General features: G+C 36.9%; 1 protein-coding gene across 5 annotated transcripts in view; it reads left to right on the top strand.

Annotated features, from left to right (window-relative positions):
- The window catches only part of ELAVL4 (ELAV like RNA binding protein 4), a 127789-nt gene that overhangs the window by 63516 nt on the left and 47164 nt on the right, over positions 1-17109 (top strand). For 3 of the 5 annotated variants that reach the window (XM_070745846.1, XM_070745847.1, XM_070745850.1), the window contains 2 exons: positions 12384-12459; positions 14475-14509. The exons of the other annotated variants lie outside the window; for them this stretch is intronic. In XM_070745846.1, the coding sequence (XP_070601947.1) occupies positions 12384-12459; positions 14475-14509 (111 nt within the window). The remainder of the gene's footprint in view (positions 1-12383; positions 12460-14474; positions 14510-17109) is intronic. 5 annotated transcript variants of the gene reach the window in all.

Genomic DNA, 17109 nt, shown 5'->3' on the forward strand with positions numbered 1-17109 from the left:
ATAGCTACAGTGTATTTTGTCCAATTATATAGTTGTGGATTAAATTTGCTTTTCTTCAAATAACAACAAATAATAAAATAGTAGCTAAGGAATTCAATGGAATAGGAAAGTGACATTGTCTGAAGAAAGCATTTAAACAGAAGCACATTATTGTAAAAGTTATTTTTCCCATTCCAATTCTACTCTGTTCGCTTAGCTGCCCATAGGAATTTTAAGGATTGCAAAGTTATCTAGGCGTCAGGCAATGAAAGAACAAGCAAGGGTAATTTTTGAGATTGGTTTATTTAATATATTAATAAATGATTATTTAGATAGCCTGGTTTATAATGACAATACATTATTCAGGAAATTTTAAAAATACACTACAAGGAATACTAAAAAAATGTCTTCAGACTGGATGAATCTGCCAAAAAATACATGAAAAAATTAATTCCAGTACCAATAAGTAGATCTCAAGATAGCTTTGACTGTTAAGTAAGGATCATTGTGGTTAGATCATGAAATATTTATTCATATATGCTGTACTAGATGTAAAAGAACAAATTCCATGTTTAATGTTACTAGGATATTGAAAATAATATGCTCTCACGGGAGAGGTGCAGCTACTGAGTTCCCAAGCAGAAAAGGGTACCTTGTAGAGCTTATGGGGAAACTACAAAGGGTCCTCTTTGTAGACTTCAGCTCAGCATTTAATACCATCATTATGGACATTCTTCTAACTGAATCCAGCTAGCGGCACCTGAGCACACTTGCAAATAGATCATTAGCTTCCTAGCAGACAGAAAGCAGCAGGTGAAGCTAGGCAAAATCATATCAGATACCTGCACAATTAGCACAGGAGCCCTCTCCCCCCAGGCTGTGTGCTCTCTTTACTTCTCTCTGTACACCAATGTCTGCATCTCAAATAATCCTTCTGTTAAAATACTCAAGTTTGCAGATGATACAACAGTGATTGGTCTCATTCAAGACAACGATGAATTTGTATACAGTCAGGAGGTTGAACAACTAGCCTTGTGGCGCAACCAGAACAATCTTGAACTAAATACGCTCAAAACCATAGAAATGGTGGTGGATTTTAGAAGAAAACCTCTTATACTTCCACCTCTTACAATACTAGACAACACAGTATCAACAGTAGAGTCCTTCAAGTTTTTAGGTTCTACCATATCTCAAGACTTAAAATGAACACCTAACGATCAAAAACTTCATCAAAAAAGGAAAACAAGGAATGTTCTTTCTGCGCCAACTTAGAAAGCTCAAACTGCCCAAGGAGCTGCTGATTCAGTTCTACAGAAGAATTAGTGAGTCTGTCATTTGCACCTCCATAACTCTCTTGTTTAGCTCTGCAACCAAACAAGACAAACACAGACTTCAATGGATAATTAGAACTACAGAAAAAATAATTGGCTTGCGGCTGCTGTCGGTGTCTTTCATGCCGTCCGCTTCCAAAAATATTTCAAACTTTGCCATGTAGGCTGTCCAGGTCATTCTTTCTGGGTCGAAGAATTCAGGTGGCTGGACTACCGACAGAGTAGCCAAGATAGCACACGGAGGGTCGGTCTCCTCGTCGCCAATGTAATGACTCTCAAAGGAAGGTTGAATCAAACAAGGTTTATTTCGCGAACAGGACAAGGAAGTCAATTCAGTCAAGAAGCAATGGAGTATTAAGAGCTCTATACAATGACAGTTCTCTCTATTTATACAATCTAGCTCAGCAACAGGGCAGTTTTGCAAAGATACATTTTAAGCGCCAAAAGAAGGCAACCAATCAACATGCAATAAACAAATCTGAACTTTTGACTTTTATCCCTGTCTGGGTAGGTCACCCAGGCAAATATCTAACACTACCAACCTTCCTTCCATTGAGGATTTCTATACTGCAGGAGTCAAAAAGAGAGCTGTGAAAATATCTATAGACCCCTCATATCCTGGACATAAATTGTTTCAACTTCTACCCTCAGAAGGATGCTATAGAGCACTGCACACCAGAACAACTAGACACAAGGACAGTTTTCCCCTGAATGCTATCACTCTGCTTAACAACTAATTCCCACAACATTGTCAGATAATTTACTGAGACTGTATTATTATTATTATTCTCCTCCTTACTAGTATCTATCTCTTCCCACTTTTACTATAATCATGTTGCTTGTATCTTTCAATTTATATTGTTTTTATTTGTTTCCTAGTACGATTTGATAGTAACCTTAACTATCACTAAGCGTTGTATCTTTTTATTCTTGATGAATGTATTTTATTCCCCTTATGTACACTTGAGAGCATATAAACGAAAGACAAATTGCCTGTGTGACTAATCAACTTGTCCAATAAAGAATAAAGAAAGAAATAATTATTTCTGCTCTTGGTGTCACTGTCCAAAAATAGCCATGGATTTTTCTGGGCTCATACATATTTGAATTAATAGTGCAAGAACAAAATGTAACTCAAACACTTGTTTCTTGAGACCACACAGCTGCTAAACAAGTTCCTACTAAGATACAGCTTTCTAAAAAAAAGAAAAGAAAAAAAGGATGACACCTGCATCAAACATGTCTTTCAGAAGCACCTTTTCTGCTTGGGATCTCAGTATCTACATATCATTAGTCCTGGTACTAATAAAGCTTGCACTCATTATTGGAATTGTATGTACAGTACTGATTGCTTCATATTTGATCATAAAGGTTTATCTCCTGTATTTTAGATATCCATTAAAATGACCCTACATAAAATAAAAACATGATAAATGGGATATTTACAGCTTTCCACTTACTTTTAGCGTTAGCACTGCCTTTGTTCTCAGTCCCCTAAATTTATATTTCTTCTTGCCTTACATAGCCTGTAATTTGCAGTGAGATCTTTGCTATGCTGGTGATTATAATAATTTTGGTGAACTTCTTCAGTGTCAGTGTTTGTCAGAACAGCTGATTAGAAGTGTAAATAAAAATGGAAATAACTTAATATTCATATTGCATGAAGGAAAAAATAAAGAAATGGTTGAATTGGAACAGTGCAAGTTTTTTCACTAAAGTATTCCATTTCCTAACACTACACCTGGTTTCTGCAGCTTGGAAAATAGATAAACTTATTCCAATATTTTAAAAGGGATAGAGATGCTACGGTAGTTTCTTTACCTTAGCATCTCTTCTTGGCAAAGTAATAGAAAGTATTACTTAAGACAAAATACATGGTAGAAGGACCTTTGCTAAAAAGGGGAAAAAGGGATAATAATGCAAAGTTGACAAGGATGGTTAACAAATACTGTGTATTTGGACTCCAAAAAAGCATGTGACAAAGTCTACCACCAAAGGCTCTTATACAAACTCACTTGCACCTTTCATGGAAATTACAGCTGTAACAGCAGCAATAAACAATCCATTTTCACACTGGGGAGAAGTACATATTGGGTTACTCCAGGGAGTAGTGTTGGGACTGGTACTTTTTAAATTAATATAATTTGTAGTTAGGACTGAGCAGTGTAGTACAGTATGCGGTTTGACAATGACACCAAAGTATTCAGGATTGTGAAATTCTCCAAAAGGCTAATGCTAAATTGACTGAATGGGTTTCACAATGGCAAATGCAAAATCTCATAAAATGTTGCATGCTGGCACAAAAAATCCAAACTTTATTTGGATGGGATCTGAACTGACAGTGATGTTTGGAAATGGGATCTTGGCATTATACACATAATTTGATTGAAATGTTGAGTCAGTGTGAAATTCTATAACAAGGAATCATTGTGTTGGAATTGTTATGGGGGTAGTGCAATATAATACAATTCCCTTAAAACGAATCTGTCAGCAGGCCATACTTATAATTTCATCATAGATTTGTCTGAGGCAGTGATGGCGAACCTATGACACATGCCAAAAGTGACATATCATGAGATTTGGGTAAGCTACCAAGAATGGATGTGCTCTCACACAATCTCTGTAGCAATTTAAAATTGTGCGGGAATGGGATGTGCTTTGCCACCATTTTCATAGGCTACAGAGCTGCAGAAGAGCATTCTTTGAAAGCGTTTCAATAAATTAAGGTCTCATACAACATACCTAGGCCGTAGGGGCCCCTCTCATGTAGGCCGCAGATTCTCACGCCATAGATTATAAAGTAGCTTCTGGTGAGCTCTTAGGGATTGCACCAGGCCGTCTTTTTCAATGGCAGCAGTGGTGCTAGACCTTTAGTAAACCCTAGGCCTCTATTTTAGGACCAGTTTCAGTGATTCTGCCAAATGGAACGAACTCCCTCCAGAGATACATACCGCCCCCTCCCTCCTAGTCTTTCATAAAGCTCTAAAGACCCATCTTTGCCGGCGGGCATGGGGGGGCGTGAGTGATGAGATTGTCTCCGGCTGGTATTATGAATGATTGAATTGGATGAATGTATGACTGTATATAGGGTTTTTAACACTTTTAATAATTTGTATAATTCTTTTAAAGTAATGTAGATTTCTTTATATATTGTTGCATTTATAATGTTGTACGCCGCCCTGAGTTGCCTCAAGAAGGCCGGCATAGAAATCTAATGAAAGAAAGAAAGAAAGAAAGAAAGAAAGAAAGAAAGAAAGAAAGAAAGCATGAATGAATGAATGAATGCTGCAGTTCAGAGTGTTTTCGATGAGAGGGGAGGCAGAGAATTGTTTCTTTTTGTTCAGAAGTTCAGACGTTTTCCAAATTTTTGACATGCTAAGCCCAAAAGATTCACCATCGCTGCTTTAAGGGCATTATATTATATTGCACCAGTCTCTCTAGCAATTCAAATAATTTTGCCTTGCATTATTATATACAGTTCTGCTGAAACTAGGTTTGGTACAGTAAAGGCAATGAAAAGGCTGGAGCAATGCCTCTGCAAAGCTCTTTAGCTTGGAAGAATAGAATATAGGAAACACGATGGAGACATATCAACTCTTTATCTCATGAAGTTAGAATTTTACATTATTATTTTTTAACAGGAGACTGGATAGGAGCATATATACTCAGTGGCTGCTAATGCTGCCCATGCCTCCTGAATATTAAAGCAAGCATGCCTTATTGTTTCTGGGAAGTAACATTAGAAAAGGGTTGTCATTTTCTAGACTAGAAGCGTGAGCTTCTGGTGTGACACCAATGGGAAAGTGATGGTTTTATGGTTCTTTTATGCTTTATTGTCCTCTTGTGAGCTCCTTGGGGTTATTATATTTAAGAAAATTGCTATATAAACGTTTTAAAATAAATAAGTCACTAGTCATAGTCATCCCTATCTTCAAAAAGAAGGAACCCAGCCTAGTTGAAAATTACAGATCAATCTCTTTATGCTGTGTCACCTGCAAAGTCATGGAACCAATCATAAACCAATGCATTACCCTCCACTTGGAAACAAACCACCTACTCTCTAACAAGCAATTTGGTTTCAGAAAAAAATATCCTGTAATCTACAACTTCTATATTGCAATATGGACTGCAAAACTCAAATCAAGGCAAAGCAATAGACACAATTTACATAGACTTCTGTAAAGCCTTTGGTTCAGTGGTACACGACAAACTACTTCTAAAATTAAAATCCTACAGCATCTCAGGATCCCTAAACAATTGGATAGCTGCCTTCCTGACAGACAACAAGTGGTCAAAATAGGTAGTGCCCTCTCAAATTCTTGCCCCTGTTAACAGCGGTGTGCCCTAAGGCACAGTTCTAGTATCAACACTCTTAATACTTCATGTAAATGACCTTTGCAATCACATTATAAGCAACTGCATTCTCTTCGCTAATGATGTCAACTTATTTAACACCACCGACAATGCTGCTACCCTTCAAAAATAGAACAGAATAGAATATAGTTCTTTATTGGTCAAGTGTGATTGGACACACAAGGAATTTGTCTTTGGTGCATATGCTCTCAGTGAACACATACATTTGTCAAGAATCATGAGGTACAACACTTAATGATTGTCGTAGGGTACAAATAAGCAATCAGGAAACAATATTAATATAAATTGTAAGGTTACAAGCAACAAATTATAATCATACAGTCATAAATGAGAAGAGATAGGTGATAGGAACAATGAGAGAAGACTAATAGTAATAGTAATGCAGCCTTAGTGAATAGTTTAACAGTGGTAAGGGAATTATTTGTTTAGCAAAGTGATGGCGTTCAGAAAAGAAACTTCTTGTGTCTATTTGTCTTCAGAGTGTGTTCTGTTCCAGATTCTTCTGGTTGTACCACGAGGCTAGTTGTTCAAGCTCCTGTCTGTCTGTAGTTTCATCGTTGTCTCGAATGAGACCAATCACTGTTGTAGGATCTTCAAACTTTATTAGTTTAACAGATGGATCATTTGAGACGCAGTTATTGGTATATAGAGAGAAGAGACGTGGTGAGCGCACACAGCCAGGTCTAGCTTCACCTGCTGCATCCTGCTTGTGATCCACTTACAAATGTGTTCAGGTACTTCTTTTTTCTGTGATCACCTGTGGTTGTGAACCCAATGGGATGAGATCAGTTGTAGGAAGTTTGGCTGTTGTTGGTGTGTCTGGGATGGAAGTTATAGAGATAGATGCTGCTACCTGCAGTAGCAGAGTCTGCGGAGTCTGCGGAGAGGGGGGGCATACAAATCTAAATAATAAATAATAATAAATAAACATGTCATCTTCCAGTTGCTGATTTCTTTCAGCTTGGGAAGGAGGTTTGCCGTAACTAGTGATGTTTTTATGAGTTTTCCACATGTTTGCTGATTCATTTGTTGAGAACTGATTCCTTAGCTTTTCAGTGTAGCTTCTTTTTGCTGCTCTGATCTCCTTGTTAATACATTTCTGGCCTTTTTGTACAGCATTCTAAGACCTTTTCTGCAGGCTTCCTCTTTGGAGCGACGTAGCTGCTTACGTTTAGCTGTGAACCAAGGTTATTGTTATTGTATATTCGCAAGTTCCTGGTTGGTACACATAGGTCTTCACAAAAGCTGACATATGATATTATGGTATCTGCAGAGGTATCTTCAAAAAATATTCCAGTTCGTGCAGTCAGAGCATATCTGTAGGCTTTAACTTTGCCTATTCAGTCCAAGTTTTCACTGATTTAATTGCTGGTTTCATGGCTTTAAAACTTTGTAAGCAGGTACAAGGTAAATCATGCAATGATCAGAGTGGCCCACAGCTGCCCGTGTAATGACCAATAAGCATTTTTAGTGTTGTATAGCAGTGGTCCCAAGTATTCTTGCTTTGGTGGGTCAATTGACATGCTGAAAATATTTTGGAGGCTCTTTCCTTAAGTTACCTTTGTTAAAATCACCTAGAATAATGGTCAGTGTATCTGGGTATTTGGCTTCAGCCTCCATAATCTGATCAGCTAGAGTTCGTAAAGCCTTGTTTACACAGGCTTGTGGCAGGATATGTACTACAATAAGATAAGGGATATACACCGCAAAAAGACCTTGGCTGGTCAAACATTTAGCAATTCGAAGTCTCAACCAACAAATGCTTTGTCTTATACATTGGCAAAAAGAATCACATCACAAAATACAAGCTGAGTTGACATGACCTCATAGATAACCTTCACTCTGTCAAGGACCTTGGAATACTGATATCTAAGGATCTAAGTGCCAAAGCCTACGTAACAGTGTTCCCTCGATTTTTGCAGGGGATGCGTTCCGAGACCATCTGCGAAAGTTGAATTTCCGCGAAGTAGAGATGTGGAAGTAAATACACCATTTTTGGCTATGGACAGTATCACAAGCCATCCATTAAGACTTTAAATCCCTAAATTACCATTTCCCATTCCCTTAACAACCATTTACTCATCATTATTACTGGTACTCACCATTGAATAAGACACTTAGTGATCCTGATATTTATAAACATAATTATTTATTAACAATTATTTTTTTTGTTATTTATTTGCAAAAATTATTAGTTTGGCAATGACATATGATGTCATCGGGTGGGAAAAAACGTGGTATAGAAAAAAAAAGTGAAGTATTTTTTAATTAATATTTTTTGAAAAACCATGGTATAGGCTATTCGCAGAGTTCGAACCCGCGAAAATCGAGGGAACACTGTATTGCCAAAAAGGCATTAAGAGTTGTAAACCTAATCTTGTGTAGTTTCTTCTCCAGTAATATTACACAACTAACCAGAGCCCAAAACTTTTGCTAGACCAATTCTCGAATACAGCTCATCTGCCTGGAACTCACACTGCATATTGGACATTAGTACAATCAAATGAGTCCAGAGATATTTAATGAATATGAAGGAGTCAAAACTCACTGAAAACGGTGAAGGGGGGGAAATTTATCTAAGTATTTAATTAATATTTTTGAGTCATCTCTCACAGTTAGCATGATTCTTGACAAATGTATGACTGCACGAGCCAAAAAGAGGGCGGGTAAAATATTTACTGACCCCTCGCATCCTGGACACAAATTGTTTCAACTCCTACCCTCAAAACGTCGCTACAGAGTACTGCACACCAAGACAACTAGACACAAGAACAGTTTTTTCCCGAACGCCATCACTCTACTAAACAAATAATTCCCTCAAAACTGTCAGACTTTCTACTAAATCTGCACTTCTATTCTACTAGTTTCTCACATTATTCCTATCACCCATTTCCTCCCATGTTGACTGTATGACTGTAACTTGTTGCGTATATCCTAAGATTTTTATTAATATTGCTTCTTCATTGCTTATTTGACCCCTATGACAATCATTAAGTGTTGTATCACATGATTCTTGACAAATGTATATTTTATTTTATGTACGTTGAGAGCATATGCACCAAGACAAATTCCTTGTGTGTCCAATCACACTTGGCCAATAAAAAATTCTATTCTATTCTAATTTTATGTACACTGAAAGCATATGCACCAATGATAAATTCCTTGTGTGTCTAATTACACTTGTCCAATAAAAAATTCTGTTCTGTTCTATTCTAGTGCTACTGATCTAGTAGTTTTAAAGATATGGTTCATACAAGGCTATTATAAAATATAATCCACATCAAACTCTCTTCCATTTCTGAGAAATCAGTACTTCCCACCCCCAAGCACAATTGCCACTTAATGGCTAAAAATTTTCAATTGTAGCACTTAGCCTCTGATATTGTTTACCGTCAGTATTATTTAGTGCCTCTCTATAATGCATTGTGTTCCAGTTAAGGGAAAAGTAGACGCAGTTAGAAATATTTTTCCCCCACCATTGGTGTTGCAGTATGAGCATGTCCTATCATAACACTGCAGTTGCAGTAGAGCCGAAAGGCTACCTTTTTTCATATAGAAAAAAAATTGCCCTTTCAGATAGATATTTCAGGTAAATATTTTCAAGGTTCTGGGACCAGAGGTTTATTCTTCCAAGTTTTGGACTCGTCCTGGAGCTCATCTTAAGAGTTCTCAATCTCCAGGATATGTGTACGGGACCCTGCAACATTATCCTGGGACACATTTGTTTGCCTTCATTCACAAAATATTTTTCAAATATAATTATTCGAGAGCCAGTTTTATTTAATAATTAAATTGGGCTAGACACCAGGAAACTGAGTTGTAGGTCTTCAATAGAACCAGCTGGGTAATTATGGGACAGTCATCATCTCAATTCAACCCACAACATTGGACTGTTCTTGTGAGGTAAATATGAGAAGGAAACGCTACTACAGCACCATGAATTGTACCTAAAAAGGGTCAGATATAAATCTGATTAATAACTCTGGTTTCTCTTCAGATTTATGAATCCAATGCAGTTTTTCAGTAAGCAGAAATGCATGTTATTCAGGCAGTAACATGTAGGTTTAATAATGTTACTGTTTCAGTAATGTTTCTTTTCAAATTATCATAGCTGTGCCGGCTTTTAGAGTTGCAGCACATACATATAAAATGCTACTGGAATGAAAATTTTTAAGATTTTGAAATTATTTTCTACTTCTCTTTTGTTTAGGTACAGGATAAAATATAACCTTACAAGGAAAAGCAACTATGTATTTCTTTATTGTAGATTCCCCTCACCCTGTTAAAGAAAATTATGCAAAACAGGATTTAGCTGTAAATCCATTCCCACCATTTGATGTTACAGTGTTCAGTGTTGCTATATTTAGGGAAACCTAATTGAAAGTGCAAGGAAATTTCTGTCACTGAAAAGCTACCACAAAACTAGGTTGGGAAAAACAATATAAAGTGTGAAATGGTGCAGGTGAACACTTTGGGGGAATGCATCATATATTGTACCACTGAACCAGTTATCCCCATTTAACACATTAGCGTACTTTCCTCTGGAAAAGATAGGGAAGAGGGGAAGATATGCGGAATTTGAATTCTTATTTCAAATGTAGCTCATTTGGAATTTTGTCTTAACTGTTCTTTTTAATATTACTCCTAGCTTAATTTTACATTTATCCCGAGCTTTGAGTAAATGTTGTGAGCCGCTCCGGGTCCTCGGAAAGGGGTGGCATACAAGTGTAAATAATAATAATAATAGTAATAATAATAATAATAATAATAATAATAATAATAATAATAATCGCAATCCCAGGAGACAGCAGAATTGAGGAGAAGCAGCTAGAGAAATTAGTGAAATACGAAGATCTAAAAATCGAGCTGCAACGACTCTGGCATAAGTCAGTGAAAGTGGTCCCAGTGGTACTTGGCACGCTGGGCGCAGTACCAAAGGATCTCAGCGGACATTTGAAAACAATTGGAATTGACAAAATCTCCATCTGTCAATTGCAAAAGGCCGCTTTACTGGGATGGGCAAACATAATTCGCCGCTACATCACTCAGTCCTAGGTGCTTGGGAAGCGCCCGACTGGTGATGAAATACGAAATCCAGCATAGTGATCTCGTTTGCTGTGTTGTACTGACATAATAATAATAATAATAATAATAATAATAATAATAATAATAATAATAATAATAAAATAGGACCACATTTGTTGTGCATCACGTAGTGAGATGGGCAGCTACTTGGATTTGATAAATGTATCTCATTTTCACGCAGAAAGAATCATTGCAATGCTAATTGATGTCATCAAAAATTCTCATTAAGTTTATACAATATTTCTGATAATGCTTCAGAGATTATTCTGTATCTTTAGGCTAAAAGAAGCACAATGTTGTGTAACAGTCTTTGTTAACCTGTTCCTTTTCAAGCTTCTTCAGTTTTAGGAGTTAATTTTTGGTCCTCTGTCACAAAGAGATAGATAAATCAAAGTACTGTATTAATAAGCAGATAAGATTTCCTTTGATTTCTTGTAGCAGCAATTTGAGAGAAGCAGCAATATTTATTTTTCTGCATGTTTTTCTTAATGCTTAATGCCTTTTGAACTGTCAACATTTTGTACTGTCAAAATACTAAACTAGTGACATTTTGGATAGATTTGGAGCAAGTACAGTATTATTAATCAGAACTCTTTGTCCAACAAATATTTGTGCTCCAGCAGAAAGTAAATCGGTTATACATCTTTTTCCTTTCAAACTCAGCGCAAGTTGCTGTAATTACTTATTACTTCATCATTTTTAATGCATATTTCTTTCTCCTATATTTTTTTAGTCAGCTTGGACTTATTTTCATTTGCTTATACTTCCATTTCTTGGCTTATTTCTTTTTGGTATTTTCTTTACTTAAACTGAAGTATCCATACCACTCAAATTATTGCTGATAGTTTGTCTTTTTGAAAGTCTGATACTGTTTTTCTCTGCAATGTAACAATATACTTTATGGAGAATTTAAAGCAGTAAGTGGAAAAAGCGATCACTTAATTATCACTATGACCTTGCTTCCCATATAGTCACTGAACGCATAGGCACTGAATTCATTCTTTTTCTTTTTAGAAAATATTTTGGTTTGATGTGAATGAGGAAGATTAAAAGCTGTTTTTTGTTAAACAGATAGTTATTCTTAACAATCTCTTCTCAAGGATAGGTAGATCATGGACATTTTTATTCCGTACAGGTCAATCACTCATCATACATCTGCTATCCTGCCCAATAAACTTGTGTAAATAAGACTTGTACAATAAATATATTCTAAGATTACAAGCATTCACTTTTCTCTTGGAAGTACCGTAATTTAATACAGACCTCATTTCAAACCTGATGCATATTTTTAAAAATGGTAGGAGGTGTTACAGACACACTCCTGCTTCTTTGGGAGGAAATGTTTGTAAATGTTCAGTGAAGTAATATTGAATTAACAAAGTCTTGACTATGGAGAATTGTGAACTGTGAAAACCTGTTGTTCACAAATATTCTGGCAAGCTTAAGTATTTCCAGAGTTCTTCTCTGTTAGTATAAATCTGGATATTATACTAAATGTATTTTAAGATTTTAATGTAAAGGTAGTTTTAAACAGAATTTACTGTTGGAGTGTGTGGATGTGGATCTGGACTGCAACGCATAGGGGTTTAACCCTTCCTCCTTCTGCCCCCACAGCTCCAATTTACGTTGGGAAGGAAGTTCCCATTGGTGCCATGGAACCTTCCCATCTGAGTCAAATTGCAACCACAAGGTAGGGGGATTTTTACAAAAGCCATAGCAGTGGGGAGGAAAGATCCCTGCACATGCTACTTTATTGATCTTCATCCCCTATGGCTGGTGGCAATTGCTGTTTAGAACTACACTTACACTAAGACATGTGCAGTGTAAAACTAATTTAAGATGCCATTGACTGTCAGAAGAGAGGCCAGGAATATGGCACTAGTTGAGTATATATGTTAACAAGTTATCTAAAACAACCCTTACGTCTTGCAGGGTTGAGTGTTTTTGTTACCAGAAATCATAAAATAAAAAAGGGATGCAACCCAAAGAGCATTCATGACTAATACTGAAGATCTGACAGTTGAAAACCTATCTGGCACTCGATCCCTATATTTTTAAAAAACGTTTCAAGCAAGCGTTCCAATTAGAAAATGTCTTTATGTTTTATATGTATGAACCCCCAATCATTCCATCTGTTGCCGTGTATCTTGCAGATGAGTAGCAGAATCTCCTATATGTATTTGCATACAATAATGTCTAACTAGAATAAATAAATATTTATTTTCAGCTTAGGTTTCAATATTTTTCTTCCTCTCATTTATCTTAAGAATATTTAGGGAATTGAAATATACATATGCATGTAACAAAATATAATTGCTGCAAAAAAAAAGTGCAAGGAAAAATACAGTATATTGTGTATATAGAGAAAGGGATATTTGCAAAGAATAAATAGAGAAAGGAGCCATTAATATTAAAAGAAACAAGGAAAAGATAAAGCATTTGGGTGAAAATAAAACATTATTTTGGAAGTGGGTGAAAAGATCTAAACAAATTCTCTAAGCAAAGTAAATGAATTGAAATTAAATGAGATTATTTGGAAGAAAATGTAGTGAGAAAATGCTATAAGATATATTTGAAAGATTTGTATGAGAATTATCATGGTATATTAGTAAACAAAGAAGAAACAGTGGAAAGGAAGTGACAAATATGAACATGTTGAAAAGGTAACGCTATAGAGGGTGTCTCAAGAATTTTTAAATATGTCTGCTTAGGTAGTAACTGCTGACTTGGATCTGTACATGTGCCTCACAATTGGAAGAATATTGTTTATTACCTGATACAAAGAGAATAATAACATATAAATATCAAAATTACATTGGGATTAGGCTGTTATATAATGCCAGGAAAGAGTTTTGTTAGAATTCAGATTGAAGGGCGGCAAAAGTGATTAAAATCTGAGTTGACAATTTATGCTGGATAGTCAGTCAAATTTTTGTTATTTAAAAGAACACTAAAACATATGGATGTGAGAAAGAATGTTTGTTATTCATTTGTAGATTTAGAAAAAACATTGTCAAATGATCTGGCTTGAATTATGAAAGGGATCTATCTATATTAATGTGATATTTAGCAGCTGATTGCTGAATTGTTAATTGCGATATATAATAGAGCTTATATGAAAATAAAGGGTTTGTGTTCCATGATGTGTGATGGGGTGTTTAATGTATATACAGAAAAATAACTCAGGAATTCTGTTGGAGAGGGAGGTTTGTCAGCAGGAATCATGAATGTGTATATAGTGCTATATACAGTACATTCAATGCTGGTATTGTTAGATGAGAATCCAAATTATTTTCAGCAAATGTTAGACTATATAATAACATGAGAGATATGCATCTGAAACTTAATATATCAAAACCAAGACCACTTTGTTTTCAAAGAAAAAACTGAGTTATACATAAAATGTTTTACCTTGGTAGAATGCTTATTAAAGATGGGAAAATAAGATGTGCAAATAATTGTAAAAAGTAGTGAGTTGTATGTGATTAGAGTTCAAAAGACCACTTCAAGTACAATTGCAATTCTAAACAGCTCGTAAAGTAATAATTAGGATTAAAATAGCAATAAAAAAAGAAAAAAAACAAATGACAGTGGAATTACAGAGTACATCAGGAAGAATTACACAAAGAACCCATTATAGAGTATACATGTGCCAGTTAAACCCAGTAGTTTTGTACAGTTGATTTTTGTTTTGTTTTTTTGCAGGAAATGTGAGCCTCTCCCTACCTATGAAAATAGCAGTTGAGTACACTTTTGGTTATTCAAAAAGAAATAGTATGATAAAATGTGTGTGCTGAAAATGCTAAAATTGGTGAATAATTTCTCCATTGCATTTAGTTATTAGGAAAGGGTTTGTAAAGACCTTTAGTCAATTGTGTGAATTGACTATTGAATGATTTTTAGTTTGTCTTTATTCTGTATAATTACTAAATATATAACTTATTGGATATAAGAAGTAAAGCCAGCAGGAAAATGTTTCTGAAATGAATTTGTAAAGTTGAAATTGCAAATTCTCCTGGTTGCTGCTTGGACAATCCAAGCATGGGTTAAATCTGTCTGATTGGCCAGAGACTGAGTTGCAAAATCTTTAGCTACACCTCTTCCTTCCGTCTGAGCTTGTTTTTCAACTCAGTGTTGTTGGCTTTGTGCCTTTTTTGCTACTACTACTGCTGACTGATTGTGTCACAAACTGTGCTGTCAGTTTGGAACCAATTTTCCTGCTTGGATTGCACAGTGAGTATTGCAGATTCTTCGGTTAGCCTTCCAGCCCTTCCAGGAACATTATTCAGACATTATTAATTCAAAGGGGGATCTTCTCAGGCTTGGGATTTGCCCCAGATTGATTCTGGCTTGCAGTTGCAAGGTAGCAGGGCAGTTGTCGAAGCGTGGAACTCATTACCGGACTCCATAGTGTCATCCCCAAACCCCCAACACTTTACCCTTAGATTATCTATGGTTGACCTATCCAGATTCCTAAGAGGTCAGTAAGGGGCGAGTACAAGTGCACTAGAGTGCCTTCCGTCCCCTGTCCTATTGCTCTCCTATATCTCCTATACCTTTCTTCTATTCCTGTATCTCTTCTTCTATTCTTTCATTGATATGTTCTATTACTATATTTCTTTTCTATTATTTCTTAGATATATTTTACTATGAGTATCTCCTCTATAACCTTCATCATGTATTTTACTATGTGTATATAGATATATACCCACTAAAACCCTCATTGTGTATTGGACAAAATAAATAAATAAAATAAATAAATAAATGGCAGACCGATCCATTTCTAACAGCAGCAATTCAGATGACCCCTCTCCCAGTCAGCAGAGATTAGAGGCTTCTGATCCAAAAGGGGCAAGGTCAGTTTCTAAAGGTCTTTCTACCAGGTCCAAGGCTAAAGATTTGAGGACAACTCTGAGAAGGATTCCAAGAAGAGGCAAAAAGCCTTTGAATAACAATTTTCAAAGACGCAGAAGCAGCTAAGGCAGCAAGAATCCCAGTGGGTAGGACTGAGACTCATATTCTCTAGGAAAAGGAATTACCTGCTCAGACCTTGCAGAAGAACCAGCTAAACCGATCTCAAACTTACTACCAGGCTGCAAACCTTTCAGGCAATCTCTTATGAGGAGGATTGTTTTTCCTTCTCCTGTCTGCCATCTGCAGGATTAGAGCCTACATCGGTTACCAGGCCTCTCCATCTGCCACTTTTACTCCTACGGTGTCAGGGCTCTGCCTGAGGAAGATTTGGACCCAGGCTTTTTGCAAGAGCTACATAGCATCATTGTGCAGACTATTTCGCAAGGCATAGATTTAGCTCTACAACAGAGGGGTTTCACAGGTCCATTGTCACGGGCCCTTCCCTTCTAGCGGCTCTGCAACTCAACTACCACCCAATATGGGCTATATTCAAGAACCTCATTCCCTGCTACCTTCCCTTCAGAGCAATATCTCGCTTGTAGGTGATGAAGAAGTGGGTGGCTATGGACTTTCTGAAGATGAAGGTATAAACCCAGACAAGCCTGTGTTCACTGAGCTTTTTCATCCCAATTTGTTTAAGATCTTCTTATTTAAGGCCAAAGCATGGGGGCATCCAATGGTCTGACAGATGCATTAGAGACCCTCAGGATCCCAGTGCTCTCCTCTTCACGGAGCCAGTCACTGCACAAGAGATGATATCTTCTCCTAAAGCTTTTTGTAGATGTCATCCATCTCAGCTCCCAGTGGGTTGGACAGGAAAATGTATACCAGAGAGCAGGATCTAGATGAGCTTTTGAAGTTACCAACTGCGGATGCTCTCCTGGCCAACTTGGCAACAGTGGTCATCCTGCCTTCTGACCCAGCAGAGGGCCTAAAGACCGAGGACCGGAAAGCTGAGCTTTAGCTCGTAAGACTCACCAGGCGACTGCTTGGCCAATTCAATCAGCTACATCTGCATCCTTTTTCACCAGAACATCGCGTCAAATGCAGACCCAAGCATCCTCTGAGGACACCAGGCTGCATCAGGATATTAATAAATTGATTGCAGCAGCCGAATATTGGCAGATGCTACTCTCAATGTGGCCAAGTTTGCCTCAAGGGCACTGGCTTTGAATGTCACCTCCAGGTGCCTTTTATGGCTTTGCCATTGGTAAGCTGATATGAAATCTAAATGGAGACTAGCATCTTCTCCCTTCAAGAGAGGCAATCTCTTTGGGGAGGTGCTAGACAAGGGTAATGACAAGAGGAAATCTCTTCCACACATTTACAGGAGGGCAGAAAGAAGGACCATTCCTTACTATCGCCAACAATCCTTTTGGGCCCCTGACATTTAACACCATGGCCTATCAGATACCATATTCCCAGA

Source organism: Erythrolamprus reginae, chromosome 3, assembly GCF_031021105.1.
Source record: "Erythrolamprus reginae isolate rEryReg1 chromosome 3, rEryReg1.hap1, whole genome shotgun sequence".
Classification (NCBI taxonomy): Eukaryota; Metazoa; Chordata; class Lepidosauria; order Squamata; family Dipsadidae; genus Erythrolamprus; species Erythrolamprus reginae.